This window comes from Propithecus coquereli, unplaced genomic scaffold, assembly GCF_000956105.1.
Source record: "Propithecus coquereli isolate 6110/MARCELLA unplaced genomic scaffold, Pcoq_1.0 Scaffold23, whole genome shotgun sequence".
Lineage (NCBI taxonomy): Eukaryota > Metazoa > Chordata > Mammalia > Primates > Indriidae > Propithecus > Propithecus coquereli.
In genome coordinates, this window is record NW_012147841.1 from 7,513,303 (window position 1) to 7,539,580 (window position 26,278).

General features: G+C 34.1%; 1 protein-coding gene across 2 annotated transcripts in view; it reads right to left on the reverse strand.

Annotated features, from left to right (window-relative positions):
* The window catches only part of ZFPM2 (zinc finger protein, FOG family member 2), a 616,571-nt gene that overhangs the window by 429,389 nt on the left and 160,904 nt on the right, over positions 1 to 26,278 (reverse strand). For both annotated transcript variants that reach the window (XM_012645307.1, XM_012645308.1), the window contains exon 3: positions 10,512 to 10,613. In XM_012645307.1, the coding sequence (XP_012500761.1) occupies positions 10,512 to 10,613 (102 nt within the window). The remainder of the gene's footprint in view (positions 1 to 10,511; positions 10,614 to 26,278) is intronic.

The window sequence follows — 26,278 nt, forward strand, 5'->3', positions numbered from 1 at the left end:
CCCAAATCATAAAATCTGCAATCCAAAATGTTTCAATGAGCATTTCCTTTGAGAATTACATTGGCACTCAAAAGGTTTCAGATTTTGGAGCATTTTGGACTTCAAATGTTCAGATTTGAGATGCACAACCTGTAACAGGGACCTGGGATCCTTGGAGAAATGGCTGACCCCAGGTTTAGAGCAGAAAACTAACAAGATGAACCTATGGCATTTCATCATGCCAGAAGGCAAAGGAGCTATCAAAGTCTTTTTTGTTCATGTCAAAAGGTCTCAGAAACCACCTTGAGTTCTGAGTCACTTCTGGAGGTTGAGGACACTGATTCACTATCCTGAAAATTGGTAAATAATGAGAAAGAATTAAGCACTTATCCTCCCTTTTCTTTGTGAACATTATTTACAGGTAACTAAATAGTGGATAAGGGGAAGATTTTGATAAGATAATAATTTCAGCTAATAAATAAGAAAGAAATGATAAAATGTGAAAACAACTATTTTGCAAGTCTTGTAGATAAAATGGATCCCGGCAATAATTATTAGGTGAAAAGTTGATCAGGAACTTTACAAAGACTTGATCAGGCTGAAAACATTGTGATATCACTATAAGTGGGACATCCAGTCTTTATGTGCCCACATAAGCAACAGAAAGCATCCAGCAATGCGTATATAGTATCGTTGCCTACAATATTAAACCTAAATTTACTCAAAGATCTAGATTTAACTACCAATTTACAAGAAACATGGGGTATAAAAGAACATGTTACACAACACTACCAGGATGTAATCTACCAAAGTTAGAATGTCAAAATTATTCCAGGACTAATTAATTGGTTTCAATAAATAAGTGTGTGTTGGGGGTGAGTGCTGGGGGAGGAAGACTGCTATCCATTCAAAAAGACTTGAAAATCATGTCAACCAATATATGGAACTTTGTTGAATCCTGATTCCAACAAACTAACCATAAAGACATGTTTCCAGGTAACTGGGGAAACTTGAAAATGAATTGAGCTTTTGACAATATTAAGAATATTTTTACATGTTATAATGGTATTGTGGTTACGCTTAAAACAAAAGTCCTCAGCCTGAGCAAGAGCGAGACCCCATTTCTACAAAAAATAGAAAAATTAGCCTGGCATAGTGGCATGCACATGTAGTCCCAGCTACTCAGGAGGCTGAGTGAAGCTTGAGGATCACCCGAGCCCAAGCCTTTGAGGTTGCAGTGAGCTATAATGACGTCAATGCACTCCACCCTTGGCGACAGAGTGAGACTCTGTCTAAAAAAAAATAAAATCCAAAACAAAAATCCTCATTTATTAGAGAGACATACTAAAGCACCTATGAGGGAAATGACATAATTTCCAGGATTTGCTATAAAATATTCAAGAAAAAATTTTAGAGGTAATTGATGAAGTCAGATTGGCAAAAAGTTGATAACTTTTGAAGTTGGGTAATGGCTACATAGAGATTCATTATACTCTTCATCTTATGCATATTTGAAACATTGCATGTTAAAGTATAAAAATAAAAACAAATTAAGTTAAAAATGATTGTTCATCATAGAAGTCATTATTTTCCTCCAGACTGGGCTAGCCCCACCGCTGATAATATGGTTTTATGATATCATTTATGTTACTTCTACAGAACCACCTTCACATATGCAGTAAGCACTCAAAAAAAATGCATTATTATTACAATTTTCACTTTCTGGCAGAGCATAAACTCTCTGAAGTAGAGACCACTCTATTTTATTTACAGCTATGTATCCTAGGCCCCAGCCACAGGTTGCTTATGGCTAATACTCAGTATGTAGTTAAAAACATAAATGTTTGCCCCAACTAACTATCTTGTATACCGAATCAATATTGCCCTTATAAATAGTCTACTAGTAATTTAACTCCAAATTCATGGCACATTAATATCAAGTGTATATATCACTATGTGCCTATTTTTAATTTCTGTGTTTTTAAACTAGTTCTAGATTGAACATGGGGACCCATCCCTGTAACCCCAGTATTTGGGAGGCCAAGGCGGGATAATTGCTTGAGGCCAGAAGTTAGAGACCAGCCTGGGCAACATAGTAAGATCCTGTCTCTACCAAAAAAAATTTAAAAATTAGCCTGGAATGGTGGTGCACACCTGTAGTCCAAGCTATTTGGGAGACTGAGGCAGAAAATCACTTAAGCCCAAGAGTTCAAGGTTACAGTGATCTATGATCACACCACTGCACTGCAGCCTGGGTGACAGAGCCAGACCCTGTCTCTTAAAAACAGAACAAACAATTTCTAATGCATGTCACTGTGTTGCTCTTTATTTATTTTTCTAAGCCCACTTAAATCCTTTTTTGAACCGGACAAAATAAACACAAATAATTACAAGGTTTGGTTGTTCTTTCAGCTTTTCAGATATGAGGGTCAATCATATTTTTATGTATATTTTCAGGGCACAACACTGAGTCAAAGAAAATAATCAATGCCAATAATCCTATGTCAAAATAAATATTTGATGCATACATTTTAATGAAAGAGGTTATAAAAAGGATGGCAAAGATGTTTTTTATATGCCTATTCCTATTGACTAGTAGTGTCTTCCTGAAGTGCCCTATTGAGAAGAATTCAAAGCTGAATTACAGCTCTGTGGGAAAGAGCACAGTAAAGTCCTATTACTGGATACGACTGGGCGGTTAGTTATTTTATTTGGTTGGCTATCAAAGTAGCCAAACCATGGAATTATTTTTTAAAATAGCATTATAAATATTATATTTTAATTTATAATATACAAAAGCATCAAACTTTGACATAGGGTCTAGATCTTTTATTTGTATATAGACCAACTGATTGGTGTTCCATTTACATAAACAACATTCAAATTCTTCATCTAGGATTTCAAATTTGTTTCCTTAGAATGGAGTGAGAGTGTAAAAGCTCTCGCAAAGCTGTCTAAGTGAAGTTTCTTTCAATATTTTTTATATTTTTTCCCAAATTCTTAAAATTTTTTTGCCCATATCTAATATTTTTAATGATTTTCCTTTATCCATCTTTTGAAGGTTTCAACATAGTTTCCTTTGAAACAATATATCTTTTCTGTGAACGTATTTCATTCATTTAGATAATATCTAAAATCAATTAACGATTACAGTAAGAAGTACACCTGGCAAGCATACAAGTGACCACCCATGTGATTCCTTTCTAACTTGCAGCTCCTAAATTAGTTTGCAAGGGCTGCCATAATAAGTACCACAAACTGGGTGGTTAAATAACATAAATACATTGTCTCACAGTTCTGGAAGTTAAAGGTTCAAGATCAAGGTGTTAGCAGGGTCGGTTACTTCTGAGGGTAGAGAGGAAGAATCTGTCCTATCCTCTCTTCTAACTTCTGGTGGTTTACTGGCAAACTTTGGCTTTCCTTGGCATGTAGAAGTATTACCCTGATCTCTGTCTTTATCTCCACATGGCAGGTATTCCTTTGTGTCTCCCAAAGAACATCAGTCATATTAGATTAGGGGCCCACCCTACTTGAGTATGGACTAATCTTAACCAATTATATCTTCAATGATATTATTTCCAAAAAACAGCACATCCTGAGGTATTAGAGGTTAGGACTTCAACATAAGAATTTGGAGAGTACAGAACTCAACCCATAACAGCCTCAATCACTAAGTTTTAAGGAGGGATGGAAATTGTAGTTTAGTTACGGAAGTTTGCCATAGGGGCAGGGTGTAGGGCTGAAAAGAATGTGTTATGTATTTTGGGGACCATAATATATTTATAAAATTTGACATTGTGCCCAATTTTCAGTAGCATGTTTGATGAAAAGGTCATTGCAAGGAAAGGCCCAAAGAAAATTAATCTCAAATTCATTATCCTTTAACTGAATTTCTCAATTAAACTTATGTAAACAAACTGCAAACTCTAAAACAAGCCATTGTCTAAATATACTTAATTCTCATTCTTATACAGCTGAAGAAGTATAAATAAAAATAGTAATAATAAAGTGGTATACTTTATGCAGTTCTTTACGACTCAAAGAAGTTAACTGTCTTTCCAAACAACCTGCCTTTTTTTTTCTTTTAGCTGTATTTATGTATGTCCTAATTCTATATGAGAGTGCACACTAGAGTAAGGAAATAAAATAAAGAGAACTTTTTCTTAACATGTTCATGTGACATTCTGTTGTACAAAGGGTAAAGCTTTCGTCTTTTAATCCGATATCCACTTAACTACACTACAGGAGATTTATTTTTACTCTCTCTTGTTTCATAAAGGGCTCAAAAGTCTACAGAAATTTTTGACACTTTGTTATATTTTTCTGAGTCCCTAACATACACACATGGACACACACACACACACACATACACACACACTCCTCCCTGCCTCATTTTCATATGGACACAAAGCATTGAGATAAAATGATGGTTCATTATAGTGGTACAGAGCTCTTATCTTCATCCGGCAAGAGTCATTTCCTTCCAAAGATTGAAATGCAAATGTGAAAATTAATGATAACTGCATTATCTGATAGCAGAGATAATACCAATTCACTGTCAGAGTAATACACAGTCATTCTAGGATTTCCTCCACTTCTCACAATATTCTTCTTACTGTCAGACTATATCTATGGTTAACTATGTTTCATAGGTTTCTGTTAATTTACTTCAAATGGCATTTCCCAGATCTTATATCTACCACATTTTCCCAATCAAAAAGGAAACGAAATCAGAACTGTAATCTTCAAGCCCTTCTTCGGGCTAGTAAAGATGAGAAAAAAAAAAAAAAAAAAACCTGTGTCATTAAGTATGTGCTCCTTCTTCACAGTGGTCTTCTAGCTACCATTCCACTTTATGAAAAACACTCCCCATCTTCCCAGTTTAATTTAAGGCACAAAGCAGAACTTAGCCTGTCATTGTACATGTATCCATAATGTCGAACAATGATGGCATGAAGCAACTCGTTTACAGATTTGTTGACCAATTTTTAGCCCAGATGCAACAAGTACACACGTCTGATTTTATCTTCAACATTTATTCTTGAAAATGTATTTACATTAAAAATTCTTTATTTTGACTCATGTTTTAAATCAGGTGGAATAGAACATAGTGAACACAATCTTATGATTATTTTTACATAGCAAAATCATTTTGTAAAATTAACTCACTGCACTAATGTTTAATGAGGAATTATCACACGGAAGGCCATGTGATGACTGCTATGACACAATTGCCAAACTGATAATAAAAAGTAATATTAAGAAGGATTTATTGAGCTCCATACTTTACTTGTAATATCTCATTAATGTGATAGCTATTATTATTAGTTCAATTTTGTAAACAAGGAAACTAAGGCCTTAGAGTATTAATAGCTTATTCAAAATAACATAATAAATAAGTGGCAAAGCCAAGATATAAACAGAGGAAATGTTTTTGGTCCTCTCCATTCCTCATACTATCCCCAAATAATTTACCTCTGATGGATACTCTGATTTAATTTATCAATGTAGTAGAAAATGTTAATGTTCTATAATATATAATGCAAAAAAGATTCCTAATGTCATTCTATTAATTCACCAAATCATCAAGATAGAGTTTGATTTTCTACTTTATTTTTACTGAAATGGCCCAAGGCTTAACATATAAATAGTAAAATCTATGTAAATAAAGTATATATTTGAAAAGTTTATGTCAAAGAATCTAAATAACTGCTTGCTTAAAAAAACTTTTTTAAGAGGCAGGGTCTTGCTATGTTGCCCAGGCTGTAATGCTGTAGCTATTCACAGGAGCAATCCCATTCCCAATCAGCAGGGGAGCTGACCTGCTCCATAATCGGCCTAGGCTGTTTCTTCTCGCCTGAGGCAAGCTGGTGGTCCCCTGCTCACAGGAGGTCATCATACTGTTGCTAAACTTAGTGTGGACACCCAATTGGTGTAGTGCGCTACAGCCTAGAACTCCTGAGCTCAAGCGATCCTCCCGCTTCAGCCTTGCCAGTAGCTGAGACTACAGGCACATCCTCGGCATTCAAAATTTGATATCTGTGTATGTTTGCATTAATATACATTAATTGGAATATGTACTTATCTGTACATTTGAGTAACAGGATATTTTATTATTGCTCCCAGAAATTTCAATTATACCTATTGTAAACCTGATGGCAACACCTAGATTCATTAATTATCATATCATAATTATCATATCAAATCAAATTATTCACTATTCCTAAGTGCAAAAAGAAATAACCATGTTTTAATAAGTAATCCAGAAAATTAGCATACTTAAAATTTAGGTAAGATATGATTTTCAAGGTCATTATTTTACGGAGGTAGATGATAGATTTATACAGATTTATCTTCGCCATCAAATTGGTATTAACTGATCAACACCTAAGTGCACATATAGTAATAACATTCATCGGGTGTTGGGCAGGTGGGAGGGGGAGGAGGGGATGGGTATATACACACCTAATGGGTGCTGTGTGCAACGTCTGGGGGATGGACACACTTGAAGCTCTGACTCGGGTGTGGCAAAGGCAATATACGTAACCTAAACATTTGTACCCCTGTAATATGCTGAAATAAAAAAAATTTTAAAAAAAGATTTATCTGAATTCTCTACCCCAAGTCTCCTCCTAAATCTAAGTACATAAGTCAGAACTCCATATTTTCACCGTAGAATGTGGTTCTAAGGATTTTCTTAGAAGAGAGAGCCAGGGATGTAAACACTATTTTCAATATAAGGTCAATATTCCAACTGTCAGGCAGTCTGAGAAAACAGAGTGAAAAGTGTTTAACAAAGTTCAGTCCTAGGGTAAGGGAAGGCCACTGTCATTTAGCAAGTCCCACTCTCTCCCAAGCTCTACACTAGATATGTTGTAAACATCATCTCTTTCAAATCTCATCCTTATAACAGTATTTTGAGGTAGTTATTATTATTCCCATTTTGAAGAAAAGGAAACTGAGGACTGGCTGTTTAACATGCCAGAAATAACAAGGCCATAAGAGTCAGCATGTGAGAGTAAACACAGACCTGTCTGACTCTAAACTGTGTACACTTTCTTTTATAGTTTCAACCATGTTCTACATTCCAGTCTAGAGATGTTTACTTACTGCATCAGTGACCCAAATACAGTACGTGAATAATTAACGAAGGCTAAAGGAAAGAAACGGCATCAAAAGAGGAGAGTGTGGACAGCATCATGCTACACCTTTAGAACTCTCCCTAGCACTTTTCACAATCATTAGTGAACAATAAATGCATGGTAAATATTTATTGAATATTAAATGTATAAGAACATCGGTAAACCAAAGAACTTGTGAGGGTGATAAAACATGGAACTTGTGAGAGTGATATAAGGAAACGAGATGTTTACTTAAAAATAAGATAAGTGATATATGTAAAATATAGGCAAATAGAGATAAGAAGGCAGAATAGTGAAAACCAAGTACTATATGAATTATATTCCAAGCAAGGAAGTATCAGGGTAATTTTTTTTAAAAGCAAGAAAGAACAATGAAATTTAAAAATAGATGTATTGGCCTGAACCTTACTGACTTAGTCTGTGTCTAGTTGTCTATTTAGATTGTGAAAGATTCATAGGAACTTGAAGGAATATTTAAATAAGAATCACAAACATTTAAACATTAAAGAATTTCACCATAGAAATGTTTACATGTAAGATAATTTTTCTAAAGGTTGTTTAGGTTCCACCTAATCATAAGAGCTAACAAAGGTGTGAGCAATTGCGATTGCTAAGTGGACCTTTTAGTTAAATAACAAATAAGAAAAAAACATTTTTACACTATGGAATTTGCATTTGATAAAAACAGAACACTTCAGACAGGAGTTGATTCATTATTGAGTTGAACCATTAAGAAAGGTTGTGGAGTCGTCTTCCATCAAACTCTTTAAAAATAAGATAAATCCTGATCCATCTTAAATGATGTCAACTCTATGCCTCAAATTCTTTAGATAATTTCCTAGTCCTTTGATTCTGTTCTATTTTTAGAGAAAACTGTCTTTCTTGGGGTGACTGTCAGAGTGGGAGGGCCTTAAAATTAAGAGACCTTGAAGTTGCACCTGGCTCATGATTTCATATCTTAACCAATAATTGTGGCTAAACTCAAAACTAAATTAGTATTACAAAAACTCAGATTAAATTAGTATTACCCTCTGTTGTATCAGATGCACTACTGGGTATTAAAAACCGTTGGGAAGAATTTTTAAAGGTTCTGTTTTAAGATTCAACAATTCCTAAGGCATAACAATGATCATTAGCATTTTATGTGTATGATCTGATTTAACTCTCTAAGAGTTGTTAAGATTATTTTCTATAATTTACAAATGCAAATACAGCCACAGAGAGAGTAAGCAATCTGTCAACTCTCCCAGGCAATGAGTGTCAAATCCAGAATGTGAATCTATATCCACAGAATCCAGAGCCCATTTTCTATCATGCTTTGAAAATGTCACTAAAAGCTAGATAATTTTCTCTCCTTAATACAGTTGGAAAGTGCCAATACTGTTGTGTGAATAACAAAAATTTGACTAATAATATTGAAATAATTGCTATTCTCTCATTAGCAAAAATATAAAAATGGCCCCCTACTTTCTCCTATATCTCCCGATTGAAGGAAATCAGCAATATTCTACCTTGAAAAGTAATAAATATTTAAGAGGTATTCTTTTGTTATGAATCAACCTCAACTCAAGGAGTTTCACAATAATAAAACCCATTTTTTGGTAAGTACCTATAGAGACAAATGTGTTATTGATTTTATAGCACACAAGGAAAAAATTTCCTTGTAGGCATAACTGCTTAGGGATACACATTTTTCCCTAAGGTTTTGACATATCCACATGTGCCCCAGAAAAGAGTATAAATATTCTCACCAGTATCAACTAAACAAAATTACGTAAAATCACATACCTAAAATAAATTTCAGTGAAAATTGAAAAAAAAATCTCATCTTGAATGGCAGAATCATTCTTTACCTTGCTCACCCTCTCCCCCCATCTTTTTTTTTGGAAAATTTATGGAAAAGCTGTCATTGGGTGTATAGAATGTGTTTAGCAATTCCTCATGCCCTAAATTTTCTCACTTACTCCTAAGTAACTGGGAAAGCTGTGGGCCTCAGGTATAAACAAAGGGGAAACCTACCCCCCACATACTCCATCATGAGAGCAAGTTATTAATAGCTTGTACCTCTTTGTAAGCAGGCATATCTGAAAGGCCATTTAATCTAATTTTAAATGTAAAAATCTTTTAAATAGCATATACATACTTAATTCCATGAACAAATAAATGTCAGATATAAAGTTCACCCACTCTTTTTAAGTTGTGTAACCCCCATGATAAAGCTAAGATTCCTCAAAGATTTCTTTCCTATTTTTTTTTAAGCCAAGGAAATTCTTCCTCACATTGAGAAGACAGAAGCATTATGCAATAGTTGAAAATGCCAGAAGTCTATATTTTCTTTCAAAGTCTTAAAATGTGGTAGCGTGGTTACTTTAAATATAATACATTTTGATCTAAAATCTTGTATAGCATTATGCCATAGTATACAGAATCCAAACATTTGTGTGTATCATGAATAACATTAGACATGACATCATAATAATCAGATATACTGTATCTTCATTTTTGTTTGCATTATATTTTCCAGCTGCTGGTTTCAGAAAATTACTGCTGGAGTTCCTCTCTTCTTCACGCACAGCAGACAGCAATTTGCAAAGTCATGCAAGGGTGAAAATGTGATTGAAATATAGGGACCTTTCTTAATGAAAAATGTTACTGCTTTGAAAATTATGGCAAAACTATTTCAAAACTCACTTATATCCTTAAACCTTATGACATAATAGTCTCCATTTATAAATGTACCATCGATTGTAAATTACTTGGCAACAAATACAAAGATGTTTTTTTCCACAGAGTACTTATGAACATTATGTATTTACATAAAATTATAAATTATATTAGTGTTTGAGTATTTCGATCAGCGTTTTTCTTGAAATGAATAAATGTCAGGATCTTTAATATCAAATTTAATTTTACTCATAAAAATGAAAATGTTGCCAAAACATTGAATCAAAAGGGGAGCATATTTTGTGTTTTCTACTTCTAAATACATATCGAGGTTCAATCTATGACTTGCAACATGACTAAACTAAAAGTGATAGCTCTTTGAAGTATTATGATTAATATTTCTTACTTGTTTATAAGCTTTTGAATTGTGCCCAATTTGAATTTGGATATAGCTTAACGATTCTCTGTTCAAAGAAAAAGCAAGTAGAATTGACTAATTCTATATGAATATGAAAAGAAAAAAATAATGGAGACTTCAAGCAGAGGTATTTTATTTAACAAAAATATAAAAATATTTTTTAAATAATGATATTCATTTAAACTCCCATATAACCAGCACACACAAAAACTTTTTTTTGTTTTGCAAGCTAACTATGTTTAAGGGAAAAAAAAAGTGAATTCCTAACACTAGCAACAGATGGTTGAATTTTAAATTTTCTGTCCTACCTGGTCCGTCCCAGTCATCTGTCTCAGCTCCAGGTGGCCCTGGTTTCTCTGACTGTGTGTCCCCATCTGATTCTGCTGTCTCTTGGATTCTTTCATCATCACCTGGAAAACACCAACACAGAGAGAGAAAGAGAAATGAGCAAAGCCCTCTATTTCACATTCAAATCCTCACAGAGGTATGTCCTTATCAGATATCTAATCATAGATTTGTCATTATACTGCCAAATGTCCATGATCAATCATTTTGATATCTATTGTGGCTTCATAATAAAGAAAATCAGTATTAATTATCAATCAATAAATAAAGTACTATAAACAATAAAGAACATTTCATATAAGATTTCCTTTGGAGTTATTAATGTTATTAATAAGAATAAAATCAAACAACAGTTTAAAATTTTTCTAGGACTCTCAGTGCAGAAAAACTTAACTCATTTATTTCCAAATTATAATTTTTATAAAGATAATGTACAGCAGAAAAAAATTAAATATCTTAGGGTAATACATATTTATGTTTTGGGTTGAATTTAGATTATTTTGAAGATGACTTTTATTTTTCCCCAGCTTCATGCTTGCTAAAACTTGGTCTTATTTCTTGTAAAAATGGAATATAAGAAGGTCATAATTAAATGATTAGCCAGTGATTCAAATTTCCACAACGCACGAAGATATAGAGCTACACTTGTACTTGAATAAGTGCAGCCAGTTTCCACAATTTTATGCCATCATTTTCATATTAAAAAAACTTCAATATTCTGAGCAAAAATATAGTTATGGCAAAGGAGAATCATTTTAACAATGCAATCATGTTTTAAAAGTAAAGATTCTAATTAATGAGTACCTTCATTTTAAGTGATAATATAACAAAGTACGTGCTGTTTTAATGAAAAGTAATCCACTTTAACATGGTATGCAGGTAAAATTATAAAATAATACCTAACTATAAATGGTAACAGAGACCAAAAAACAACATATCGAGAAAATGTCAAGACAGAAATAAAATGAATACCCAAATCAAAGCAACTATAGCTTGAATCTAGTAATGCTAACATTTTTAAATTAAATTGCTTGTCTATCTAGCTTTCTCTAAAGTATTCAATAACTATTTCCCACACAGTTGCCCAAATCATCTCTAATAGTACTTAAGTCTTTAGATGATTATACCAAAAAATACACTGAATTTTTATAATTTTGAAAGTAACTTAAGAAAATACAAAAATTTCAGGAAATCATTATTACTATAAATGACATTAATGTGATGTTAATAATGAGTTTTGAACTTCAAACTCAATAAATTTTATATACATTTCTATGCATAGCTTCATAAAATGAATTTTAAAAATCAGAATAAAGGTAAAGAGAAAGAATGTAGAGACCCAGTGACAGCTCTGTTGAACTGAGGAGCATTGGCTCTGATGAGTAATAGAAAATAAAATACATAAACCACACCACTGAATCCCATGTTTGGAATTGAAACCTCTCTGGAAGCTGAGTTATCTCTTCCTTTCAGAGTGACCAGAATGAATACCAATGAAATTCCCTCCAGAAAATATTTATTGAGCATCTACCATGTTTAAAGAATTGTAGTACGTTCATTAGGATATATACAAAAAATGACAGCTCCTTTTTGAAAATATAAAAACCACTAAAGTGAGTAAGTTCACAAATCAAAGTCCAAGACAAGGTCCAAGTATCTTAAAAAAGGTATAAAGTCTCGGTAATAAAACAAGAGTTTTGGCCGGGCGCGGTGGCTCATGCCTGTAATCCTAGCTCTCTGGGAGGCTGAGGCGGGCAGATTGTTTGCGCTCAGGAGTTCAAAACCAGCCTGAGCAAGAGCGAGACCCTCGTCTCTTACTAAAAATAGAAAAAAATTAATTGGACAACTAAAAATATATAGAAAAAATTAGCCGAGCATGGTGACACATGCCTGTAGTCCCAGCTACTCGGGAGGCTGAGGCAGGAGGATCGCTTGAGCCCAGGAGTTTGAGGTTGCTGTGAGCTAGGCACCATGGCACTCACTCTAGCCCGGGCAACAGAGTGAGACTCTGTCTCAAAAAAAAAAAAAAAAAAAAAAAAACCAAGAGTTTTATTTTCTGTGCTACTCTTTTCAGGTCACATAGAAGAAAAGAGCCACAGCAACCAATTATCTCATGAAGATCAGGGGACAAGTTCTGCTCTCACTTCTTAGACACAAGCCAGGCTGGTCCTTAGCTCGCACACACAAGTAGGTTCTAAGGCCTTTAAAATATTAAAATACTGCTAGACCCGAACTAACCAAGTGCCCGCAGACTGCCTCTGCCTACTCTAGTCTCTCCCTAGTGAGCGTCCTCCCACTTCCCCCAATCCAGAAACTAGGATTAAAGCGTGGTCAGCAGGAGGTTTATGGCATCTGTTCTGACTAGTCAGATCCCAGGCTGTGCCAGTCATTAATTACTTTGAACATCATCCTTGCATATATGTAAGTACTGAGCTAATGCTATGTATGCATACTAGCATAACTGGAGTCATAATAACTCTGGTGGAGAATTTACATCTCCCATGAGCTGCATATTCTCTGTTTGACCCTTCTTGCTGGTCCCAATCCACTCGCTTCCCTCTCTGTCCTGTTTTGTGTCCCATGGACTCTGCACTTCTGTGGATTCCATCACTGTGGCTCCTTGTCCTCTGATTTCCAGTTGAGTTCAGCCAATGGAGGCACTAGTAGCATTTTAGAGGATCAGGAGGCACGAGGACAGGGAGGTCAGGTATGTATCCCTCAAGCCCTTCCTCACTGATGGTCTCAAGTTGCTAGCAGTGGCTGCACTGCAGAATTAAAGCACTTGTTCTGTGGCCCCCACCTGCTATCCCCATGCTCCTGCATCAGCATCCCCTCCATGCACACCTCTGGAGACCAGAAGTGCTAACAGCTTCCCACTATCCCATCCCCTGTTGGTTCCTTTAGCCCTGCCCACACCTTGTACACCGTCCCTTCACTAAACTCCCGTTGGTTAAACCCATTGATCATGTCATTGGTTTCCTGCTGGACCCTTCTTGAGACTCTCCATTTCTTCCCAAGCTTGTCATACTACTTTTATGATCTGGGGACAGTTACCACCTGTGCAATATTTTGTATAATACTTTCTTTAAATTGACTCATTTTTTATAACTTATTTTAAAAAATTTTCAAAAAACTGAAAACTTACTTTAAAAAACAATGTATCTTAAAAATAAAAATGTCATCGCTGCTATAAGTGGAAAAATCAATATCACATGTCAAAAATAGAAGGTCATCATAAAAATAAAGTCAATAAAAATACAGATAAGACTATTAAATTCTAGCTGCTATGTCTTTTTAGATTTGGAGTCTACTTCTCATCGCATGGTATTAGAAAGGAAGAGTAGCAAGTGCTAGAGGAGTATTTAAGTCATGGTACTATGAAGTTGAGACGTTCTCATTAATATTCAAGGGACATAAGAAATTTGAAAACGTTTTCACCATTGACTCAATGCTATTTAAGAATATACCAGTGTACCACTTTAATCTTTTTGAGTACCACCAGGGATACCTGACCCTATTATGGGAAATACTGACCTTTCCAACACTTTATTTGTCATGAGGACCAGGATCCACACAAGTACCTACCACTTAGGTGAGTGACCTTTTGATCATGTTCCCACAGACTGAATGGATTTAACTTCGAGTACTAATTTAGGGCAGTGTGCAAAAGCAACTGTCCTGCCCAATAGTGAAGAGCAGAGAGTGAAACCTATGGTTTTTAAATAGTATCTACTCCTTCTGAGTACTTTTCTCATTCCTTACGAATTTTGAAATACAGAGATTTGAGCATAAAAGGGGACTTTAGAGATCATCTAACCCAAGTTAGATCAAATTACTACTGAGGAAACTGATACACAGATAGGGTCAGTTACTTATCCGTGGCCTTACAGCCACAGTGATGGGCAAGTGAGGCAGCTCCTCCAAGTCTCATGCTCTGGCAGTATTTCCCACTCATCACAGGGGTGACAGATGGAAGCAGTTTTATGTATATCTCCTTTGCCAACAAGCAGGACAGCAAGATTATGCGGGTGTGTAGAGAGGGATCATAAAGGGCACCAAAAACAGCAGTTTGTACAAAGTTAGACATCAAACTTGAGTGTCCTAATTACCAGTGTAGCATTCTTTACATTCTTTTTCTTTCCCTCCTTTCACCAGTTGAGGAGAGAACCATGAATACCTGAAAAATAATCCCAGAGCGACACTTTAACAAGCAACTATGAGGCCATGTTGTTAAAAATTATATATCCAAGGGCCCAGAGACTAGAGAGTCAAATTTTAAGCAGAACCACTTAGAGAAGTTAAGTTTTATATTCAGATATTAACTGTATCATCCTTATACTCACATAAAAGAATAAATCTTCCTGCATTTTACTCTTACATTTTAATCATTGGAAATGTGGTGCCATGCAAAATTCAATCGTTAACATTTACAATGCATATTTTTGTAGATGCATTGACAAATGTTAAAAAAAACAAAACAGTACTTTACATTAAGGACCATATAACCCAGTTGAGGAGATAGTCAATATGTATAAGAGCAGTAATCACTGATAAAAATTTACAATTAAGGCAGTTCACGAAAAATTCCAAGTGAGAACGCATAAGGTATATTCAGAGACCAGAAGCACAAAATGAGACTATACACCATGGAGAACCTATATAACTAATTTTGGAATTCTACCTTCATGTTGAAGGCAATGAGAAGCACTGGAGGTATTTCAGTGGAAGAACTGATATAATCATGCAATACAAATAGACTAATCAACATATATTTATTGAGTTTCTATGAACACGCCTTGTCGGACCTCTGGTCTTTAAGTTCTCCTTTACTCATTCCATAACAACACTCATGTCTCAGATATTCTTCCCTGCAGTTTTTGTGAGACTACGGTATGTCTAATCTGAAATATTTTATTAGGTAAATTACATATGTAGAAGAAGAAAATAATATGAGAAAAATAGAAAGCAGTGTGTTTAGAAGAATATATTTCAGAGTAATCATAGTAATCACAAAAATTAGAACTTAAAGAAAAGCATTCAGTTGAATTGATAAACCTTCATCTCCGTTGAACATAGGTAATATAATTTGTTCTTTACTAATTCGTTAAAATACTACTTTTTGGAGGCCCGGGTACTGTGTTGGGCACTGAGAATACAAAATAAGATGATTTCTTCTCTCATATATCATTTATAGACCAGCATAGGGCAGAGACAAATCAATATGGAATTGCAACCTGATGTGATAAGTGCTTTGAGAGGAGAGGTCCACGAGGTGACAAGTAAATACATGTGACAACAAAACCAGACTTGGTGTCATGGTAGCTTCCTGGAGGAAAAAAACAATAAAATATCTGAAATTTTGGAGGCATGAAATAGAAATCTGTAGGTTTAATAACCTGAGGCTTCATGATTAGAAATAATTTTTCACATTAAAAATGGAAGCCATCTCCTCACAGAATCTTATAGACAAAAATATTACAGTAATTAAGTTATTGTGCAGGAAATGTGACAGCTTGAAAGGGGTAAAACTAGACAGTTCTATGATGTACAAGTAGGATCCAGAAGAAATTTTAAGATGCTGAAGAGAAATAGGTTGAGAAATATTTCCACTGTATAATGGCTCATTGAATGAAGTCCTTTCCTTTATTCAGTATATGCCAAATTTACTCATGATAATTCCCATCTAGTTTCTGCTAGGAAAAGAAAATGGCAGGATGGCTATAAATCTATGCAGACATCTGAGGCACAGAGAAATTTGGCAAATCTCTCAAAATGAAAATATTATAATTTAACCTATCAAGGGATTGATTGAACTAGTGATTTCATATAATAAAAAAAAACTGTCATTAAATACCACTTAACTGCCAAATCAGAACCCTAGAGTTTTGTAGTCAGTATTGATAATCTGGATTCACTAAATGATTTGCTCTAACTTGTTTCATTATGCAGCACATATGATTAGAACTACTGAAAATAAATATTACAATTTTTAAGGAAGCATATACTTAATTATACACATTTAGCAGCTCAAAAGAAATTACATTTTGCACCTGTTTTAAGCTGCTTATGAAACTGGGTAAAGAGTATGTAATATATATCATATTAATAAAAATAAATTTGGAGAGGAAAGAATTGTTTAAAGTTCCTGCCTAGTTATTTAATCATTTTTAAAAAGAAAGAATGCAAAAAAGAGAAAGATGACTAAAACATAAGAATGTCGTATGAAATGATACACTTGAGTGTAGAAAACAAAATGGGACTGAACTCAGTATATATTCATTTCAATATCTGCTAAGTGCCAAATAGTGAAATCATAAAGATGAATAAGGCATAGATCATGTCATCAAGATCAGATTCTTTATTAAACCTAAACAGGGGCACCATCTCTTGAGTACCACTCATCAGTAGGTATATTGCTAAATGTTTTATGAACATCACCTCAACAGCTCTGCCGTGTATTAGGTCATTATTTATGAAATGTCTGATTATGATTCAAAAGTTTAGTTTATTATATCTCAAACAAGAAGCAGTACAATTAATCAAAATATGTGTCTAAACTATCGACACAGTTTTGTCATCTTAATAGTAGCTTGTTTATGGCAGCAGCGAAGAAACCTGGAAAGCAAGTGGAGATGAAATCATGAAAGGCATTTTCCACAGCTTGTTGAGAATTGAATATTTTTTCTTGTAAGAAGTGGTCCAAAGCCTGGAAGATGTGGTAGTCAGTTGGTGCAAGGTCTGATGTATATGGTAGATGGCAGAGAGTTTGCAAGTCCAGTCTCTGAGCAGTGTTGTTTGTGTGACATATGGTTGAGCATTGTCTTGCTCTATTGAACAATCTTGGCTGTTTAATCACAAGCGTCCTCATCATTTCATCCAATTGGTTGCAGTAGACACCAGCTATAATCAATTGACTAGGTTTTATGAAAGCGTAGTGGATAATACCAGTGCTGGACCACCAAACAGACACAATTAGCTTTTTTTTTTTTTGATGAATATTTCATTTTGGACTGTGTTTCAGCACTTTATCTTTATCCAGTCCTTGTGTTGAATGCTTGTGATTATCAGAAAGAATCTATTTGTTACCAGATGTAACAATACAATGTAGAAATGCCTTATGTTGTGACAGCAAAGAAAGGCAAGTTTTGAGATGATTTTTCTTTTGACATATTTATTTAATTTATTTAGCACCCAACCATTCCAGCTTCTTTACCTTGTTGATTTGTTTTAAATGATCTATTGTTGTTGGAATAGTAATGTCAAACCTTGTTGTTAATTTATTTGTAGGTTGAGATAAATTCACTTCCACTACAGTTTTTAGTTTATCATTATCCACCTTGGTCTCAGGTCGCCCATAATGGCTAATTTTTAAGATTAAAATTACCAAAACAGAACTGTTTAAACCATCAACGTGGTGTGTTCATTAGCCACATCCTTTCCAAACACATTGTTGATATTTTGAGCTGTCTATGTTATATATATTTTATGACGGAACTCATATTCGAAAATACTGTGAATTTTTGAATTACCTATGGTTGTACAAAAATTGTTCTAAAAAAATTTGAAAGATAATCACAAGTCAAAACATGCATTTGAAAAAATTAGGATATATCTTTACAATAGAAATAAAACAAGAAGTGTCAAAGTGAAATGTCACAGATATTAACTGCCAGATTAACTGCTAGTTAAGGAAATCAAACATTTCATACTTAATAAATTAATATTAATATTCCTATAGTTCAGAAAAGTAAACAAAGAAGCAGAGATGTGGAAAGATGCCCAGGCACATTGTTAGTAATTGGCAGAACCAAGATTTGATTCCAAGTTAGTCTGACACCAAAAACCATGCTCCTAACCTACTAGGATATTGCAGTCACAGTGTACTACATGGCAGGCAACAAAGATATAGCAAGATGTGATGCAACAGCAGCTTTCTCCTTGTCATATATAAGCCCCATTTCTTCATTATGCTTCCATATTAAAACTAAATATTTAATGGATTTGATCTTTATGAGGTTTATTTTTTTCTAAGCTTTACTATTTTACTTGGCACTTAGTAAAATCAACTATACACAGATGCTTAAATCAATAACTACTGCTTGCTGACCAGTTAAATAATTAGATTTTGGCTTCTTTCTTTTTACCATAACTTACTGCAATATCATTACATTTGCTAATTAATTGCTTTCAGCACGTTATTTCTATTTAATAACTAAAATATGTCACATTTTTCAACTTTTAGACCCTTCATCTTCTAATTTTGTCTCAGGAAACTGGTTTTAATTTTTATGGTAATGTTTTTACATAATTCACTTTTAATCTTTTTTACTAATGAAAAATACAGTGATTAAAAATAATTTAATCAAATATGAAATCTCTGAATTACTTTTAAGAAATTTTTCCTCACAATAGAGACTTACTTCTTTTCTTTTAATACATTTATTCCTGTGGAAAACTTATAAATAGAACTTTATTTTGATATTAACCCAATGTCAGCTTCTTCTTGATTTAAAGGGAATTGACTTTATTGACCGTCTTTTTTTTCACACTTCTATCTATTTTTGATTCTCTTATGTCTGAAATCAGTACTCTAGAGTAGCTTAGGGAAAATGGCATGAATAATTAATAGCCAAGATAATAATGACAAGTTTGTTAAGATATTGCTTCAAAACCTTTGTGGCTAGAAAGAGGAAAGAAAGAGAGAAAAGGATGCCAAGAAGAGAATTACAGAAGGAGCTAGGAATGCATTTGACATCCATTCGTAAACTCTCTACATTCCTTATTCACATACTTTTAAATAGAAATTTCAGTGTATTTTCAGCAAAGCACAAACATATTTAATGGGATAACCACTACATACATCCAAAGACCAATTCATAAAACGGTGAAATGGAATAAATGTCAAGCAGTAACAAAATCTATAATATTTCTAAAATTACGGCTACAGAGTTAATAGTTTTCCATTGCATGATTAAACTCTTTTGTTGCTCTTTTAAAAGATATCATACGTATTTTGTGGGCCCTTCCATTTTTCTTAGTCCAGGTTTCAGAATCAGTGAGAGCCCTATAGGGGGAAATTGAAGGTGTTATTGAGCAATATAATGCATAGCATAAATGACTCAGGGAAATGAACTAGAATATAGTCTTTGAAACACATGAAACGGAATCTTTACATACCATTTTAGGCATTGATGGTAAGATGGTAAAAGCAGTGGCTCTACTTGCCAGGCAAAAATAATTTTAAAAACGCAAACAAACACCTTTTCACTGAAAGTTAAATACTTCTGTAGAAATTAAAGATTTGCCACATTCCGAGGCAGTCACTTTTTTAGCGCAAAATAGCAGCAGTGTTTGAAAGCAGTCATGCAAGCAAACAGCCTTTCTTAACCCTGCTCTTTTAATCCATGTAGCTCCTATCAATATTACCCTCTTATAGAAATTCTTGTACAATATAACTATTGAACTTTCTTGACTAGGAGTGTTACTGTACCTGTTAGTCATCCCTATAATGTATTTTGCAATCAGCTAAATCATCAAAGTATTTTTTAACAATGAACAGTTCAGAAGTGACAGATCTACTTTCTTGTTCAGAACTGCTTATCAGAGAATAGATATCACATATGTTTTCCAGGTGTTTCCTATAGTTAGGATACCTTCACAGAAGCGGCTCATGAAAGATAAGGTCATAATAGAGATGAAAAATGTGTGAGCCTCATACACTTACAGTTTTATCATCAGACAAGATAGCTTTGGTTAAAGGACTGTAACAGTCAAAAGCAGAAAACAGCAGCTCATATTGAAGGGCGAGGACATTAAAGTTTAAGATTCAGTTTGTGTTTGCTTTGCCTAATAGCCTCACAATATTGTTTGGCTTAAAACAATTGTTTGGTTACAGCTTATCCAAACAAAATGTCATGTTAAATTAACTCTATGTTGCCAAATTACAGACATGATTATATCTCTAGAAACAAAAATAACAACATGCAATTGTTACCCCTTCATAGCAATATCTAAAATAAATCTAAATGTTTCAACTGTTTGAAAAGAATAGATCCATTGTATTTGTGAATTCCTACCATGGTGTCTAACTCAGCTCTCCCTTTGACTTAATAAATATGTATAATAAAATGTGGGGTTTTGCCATGTTTTGGATAGTTATATTTAATATATAATTATTATTTTTTAAATGTATGTGACTTTTTAATAACTCATTTGGGGTTTTCTATTTAACATGTCATTATTTTGATAATAGCCTTTTTCAGACCCCAGAATATGAAAATTAAACAGATCAAATAAAACAGATCAAAAGAATAGAACCCACATTTGTTTTATTAAACATTCTGAGACCCCAGGTGTGGAACCAGTCCTGAAACAGTTGACAATAGTGTCCAGGGCTAAGTCTGTTATGTTAAGAAGAAACTCAATTTCTACAGTCGATGCATGACTACTGTAATTTGTGGTGTTTTATTATAGCTAGTAAGGGAAAAAAAAACTATTGAAAATACCAGTGTTTATGGTTACTAACATCATATAAGTCACAACTAAAATATTGATAATTTACAAAAAAAGAAGTGATTTATAGATTCTATCTAGAGTACTGACCATTTATTCCTGTTGTCAATATTATCCTCCAAGGGAAAAGATTTTTTTCTCAAAGTTTAAGTTCACTGAAGATTTGTAGCATAAGGGATATTTCTACATGAGGTAATATGAGGCAACTTCTCACCAGTGTATCATTCGAGAATTTTTATTCCTCATTATTTCTCTCAATGAGCACCCAAAAGGGTCAAATATATAAGCAAGTGTGGGAAAATGGGAAAAAAAGACATTCTACTTTAAAAGATGTTTCCGAAATATATACTTCAAAGTTTATATTTAAATGTAAATATATATGTTTTTTCTTACTATCCCTTCCTTTTCCAGCTCCAAGGAAAAAAAAAAAAAAGCTCACTGCAACTAACTCATATCTTTCCAGTCATAGGAAGATTCTACATAACTAAGACATTTCTTGTTCCAAAAAAGAGACACAGTAATGTCTGATGGTCCCTAAATGAGGATATTCTATACTGTAATTTACCTATTCACAGATTTGTTATTCTGCCATCAAGAAACCACTATTCTTTCTGTTTGCTGGCATCTGTCTTTATTTAAGAATATGATTCATAAGCAATCACTCATTAACATAGTGTTCCATTACTACGATATAATGTACTCATTATAAATAGGACCCTATTCAAGCCACCCATTCAAAATGCTAAAGCTAAGAAGTAGCCAATAGAGAATGCATATTCTGGGCCAGCAACTGATAAAGGCTTCACTCCATATCTGAATGCCCTTAATCTAATGCTAGTTGAAAAACCTTAATGATGAATAGCTCTCAGAGCTCACAAATAAGTGATACTTATTTTTCCTTATAGAGCTGGTTTGTTCCTACTGCTTGACCATTAGAATTAGATCTTACTCTTCCATTTTCTCTCTCTACCATGGCTTATGGGAAGCTCAGATTTGCAATTTAATGCTTGAGCTTTCATGATATTGACCTTCTTCTCTTTCACTTCCTCTCATTATTTCCTGTCCTTAGCCATATGATCATTGTCCTTCCTGGTCTCTCTGACCCACACATATCTCTTTTGGGTCAACTCATAGGACAGCCCCTGTTGCTCTCTTTGCATGCTCACCAAGCTGATGTCACCCACAAGCTGAAACCCTATTACTTCTTTTTACCTAGTTAATGTCTACTCAGCATTTGATTCCAGCTCAAGTGTCACATTCTTGAGGACACCTTCTCTGGCCTTCCTCACTAGGTCAAAACACCCTATACCACTTGTGCAATTATTTTATTAATGTCTGCCTCTCTACTATAATGTAAATTCCAGAAGAACCAGGACTTCCCTGTGTTTGCTCACCATTGTATCCATGGCATGTCTCACAATATCTGATATAGCAGGTGTTCAGTAAATATTTATTGGATTAGATAAAGCATGAATGTTGAATGTACTGACTGTCATTATGCTTTGAGTCATTAATTATTCCAATAACCAAGCAAAGGAAATAAATTACATAATTATGTAAAAAATTACATAAGCTGAAAACCCTCCATAGTAACAGAATTTAGAGATGGGCATGTTGCCACCCGACCATAAAGACCATATTTCCCAGCTTCTCTTTCAGTATGGACAACGGGATGTGAGCCAGAGAGTCCTGTGGCCACTTCTAGGAGCCTATCTTACAGCTAAAGATAATCCTAACAGAGTTTCCACACCTATGGGGAAAAAATATTCAAGGTCGTGTCAGCCTCCTTCTAACTCAGATCTGCATCTTGCTTCCAACATCAGGGATAGTCCCAAATGTGTTATCACAAGACACATTTGGACTCTTTTTACCACAAGGTCTTCCCACGGCACCTCCTCCCTTAGTGCCCGGCTGCAGGTGATTACACCAGAAAAACAGATAATATCCACAACATATTCCAGATTTTCAGAAACATGGAGGAACACTTTTCCTCTCTGCTTCACTTTTTCAAACAGTGCTTTCAAAATTAGGCTTTTCGTAAATATCTGTGATCTCTTTAGGCTAAGGGCAACTTGTTCTATAATGATAATAGATTTGGGGTTCAGATATCTAAGATAGATGCAAAAGCTCTTTGAGAATCTTATTGAAGGCTTCAAATAAATTTGAAAGTCAAAACCTGTCTTCTATGAGATCATCCATGTTCACTACTGGCACTAACAGGGGTTGATTCAGGCTCTGTGGGACCTGAAGCTTATACAACTCGGGGGACCCTCCTTAAGAAGAAAAATACAAAGTTATAATTACAAAATTAGGTGTAAGGCTTTGGAAGGAGTCTGTACAAGGGAGGGATTCTCAAGTTTAACCTGCGTTAACCTCACAGAAAATCTGTCTCTGAGCAGAAAGGTAATTCTGACCTTTCTTCTCAGATGAATGGTACTGCCCCAAACACTCAAGTGTTCAGAAACTATTGTCAAACTAGCTTCAGAATTCAGAAGCAACGTCCAATATATATTTGTATTATTCAAGTTTCAGAATTGCCCAATGCTATATTGAACTGCTGAAGGTCTATCATTTGATAGAAAAATAATTAAAAAATTGTGAAATAAACTAAAAAGGAGAATGAGTACATCTAATTCTTATTTGACAATGTTAAATGTAAAAAACATAAGATATTATGAACACTATATAATTTTTCAAAATGTATTCCTTTTATTAATCATTTGATTTTTTTTTTCTATTCATGGTGTTCTTTTATTGTGGAGAAAACACATTCTTTTCTAAGCTGTCCTTCCCTTAGGACATAAGCTATGTTTATTTGTTCATTTTGTTTCAGTATCATTTTGCATTTTTGTAGAATTATTGTTTCTTGTTAAGAGCTACTGTATTTTGGTATTCCCTTTGGTAGTCAGCCACCAATGCAGGATATAGGAGCACAGGATGTAGAGATCAAATGAGGCAGATGCATGCTGGTGAATAGTTTCCACACTGGAATGAAGCACATTACAATAAGGAAGCTTAGGAATGAATGCACTGTTTCCTTAATCAGCCCAAACTTAACATTATCTCCACCCTCGTATAAATTTCTTTCTCTAATATGAACATCTGTTTTCTTTCCCTTACTAGGGCACTGTATCTTTAAGAAATGAGATCATTCTTTATACAGTCCTCTTTCTGCTACTATACATACACAGTCGTGTACAGGCACACGTACATTACATTACCAGAAACAAGTAACAGGTTCCCAGTGTTGATTCACTAATCTGGGCCATAATTTGCATTGAAAAAAAATACAGCTTATCTAAGACCCAAAATTTAGTGTCTGGTGCTAATGCTATGGCAACAATAGAAATTCCTACAAATCCCATTGTTAAATAGGTGCGGGGGGACAAAGTGTTTTATATACCTGTACTATAGATTTCCACCGTGATAAATCTGTATTTTAAAAAATAAGCCTTAAGGAGACCTTCCCTTCTCACTATCAGAAAAATATAATCACAGCCTACTGTCTGTGCAATTCCACTTTCCATCTCTGCTATGTGCATGAGACTTGGTAAGATACAGCCACTGTCAAGTTTCAGAACAGTTCCTTGTCTAATCTTTCTACTTCTCCAGATCTTTGATATAGAACCTGTTAGAATGTATTGCTTACTTTTCTAGTTCCTATGTTTATCTCACTTCCACTCTTACCATCTGTTCTACTGCATTTCCTTCAGAAAAGTGAAAAGTTTTCACAGTGCCCAGAGCTTTCCCTACAAACAATGCCCTCTTCCCCTCTTTCTTCCTTCCTTCCTTTCTCTGCTTTTTATTTAGTCTTATTCTGTGTTAAGGTCAAACTGTTTTAAAGAGTTCACGTTGCAAACATTTCTACAGGGCTCAAGTTCCTATCCAAATAGTTTTGATGGATTTGTAAACATTCCTGCCATTTATTGTTGGCTTCTGTCCAAGTACACACATTTTGGTGTGTCCTCCCTCTTTTGAATTACCTGAAAACAACATCACAAGAAACAGGCAGTGAGAAACTGTAACTTATTGCATGCCTGTAAAACGGTAACATAATAATTCGGTTAGTATTATGAGACTGTAAGATCTTTCAATATAGCTCCATGCATTATAACAAAATGTCAACTTGTTTATATTGACAGAGAGTCTTTAAAGAGGTGCCAAAAGATAGGAATATTTTAAACACATTCCTAATTCATTTTTTAGTTTCTCTGTTTATTTCTTAGTTTTGTGTTTGTCCTTATTTTTGACTGACACAATGTGTTTAATCAGTGTTTATCAAAGAATGCCAGGTTAAAATACTTGAAAAAGTGAATTTTATATTTCATATGCCCAGCCTTCTTCAAATATGTGTTCATCTCTTTCTAAGAGAATTATATAATAGTAGATATCAGAAAAAAAATTAATTTTCTATTTTTATTAAGTACTGATAAGGCTAATTTTAATTCAGTATTAACCTTTAGTAGTTTTGTGACTTTGGCCAAGTTATTGAACCTCTGGAAGTCACAGGTGAAAACAGCATCTACCCTGTAGGAGAGTAAGCTGATTGGAGATGATACACGTACAGCAAGATGTCTGACTTTCAGGAGCAGTCAGCAAATGAAAGTTGTTATTACCATTATTATAATTATTATAATTGGTATGTAGTTTCAATGTCAATCTGTGGAATCTCATTGAACTACAAAAAAAAGAAGCTGAAACTGCAATCTGCATCCGTTATCAGTATTTACTTTATTGATGCAACACATTCAGTTATTTTTACTTGACCTTTTAAGAACAACAAAAAAGTGACTAAGTTTATTACTATAATTAAATTCATCATACCACAGCTTTCTACATTTCCCATTACACATTCTATGTTTAGGCCTACCAGAGATAAAGATTATCCCATCAGGTAATGGATGGGCAAATGCTTTAATATTGCCTGTTGCTTCTCAAATGATAACAAAAACATTGTGAGAAATTTTACATACTAATAAGAAAATGTACATTTATATGAGAAGATTAAGAGCTTTGAAAATCTTATTTAATTTAACCTTAAAATATTCCAATGCAGAACCAAGAAAATGTCTTTAAGTCATTTACGAAGTTTAAGGTTAAAAAGGAGAGGAAACATGGCTACTTCCAAGAGATCAGTTTCTCTAAAATGGTAACATTTTATCCTAAATCATAATGTGACCAACAGTCAGATTCAGGCTTGTCAACTACATTAATTCCA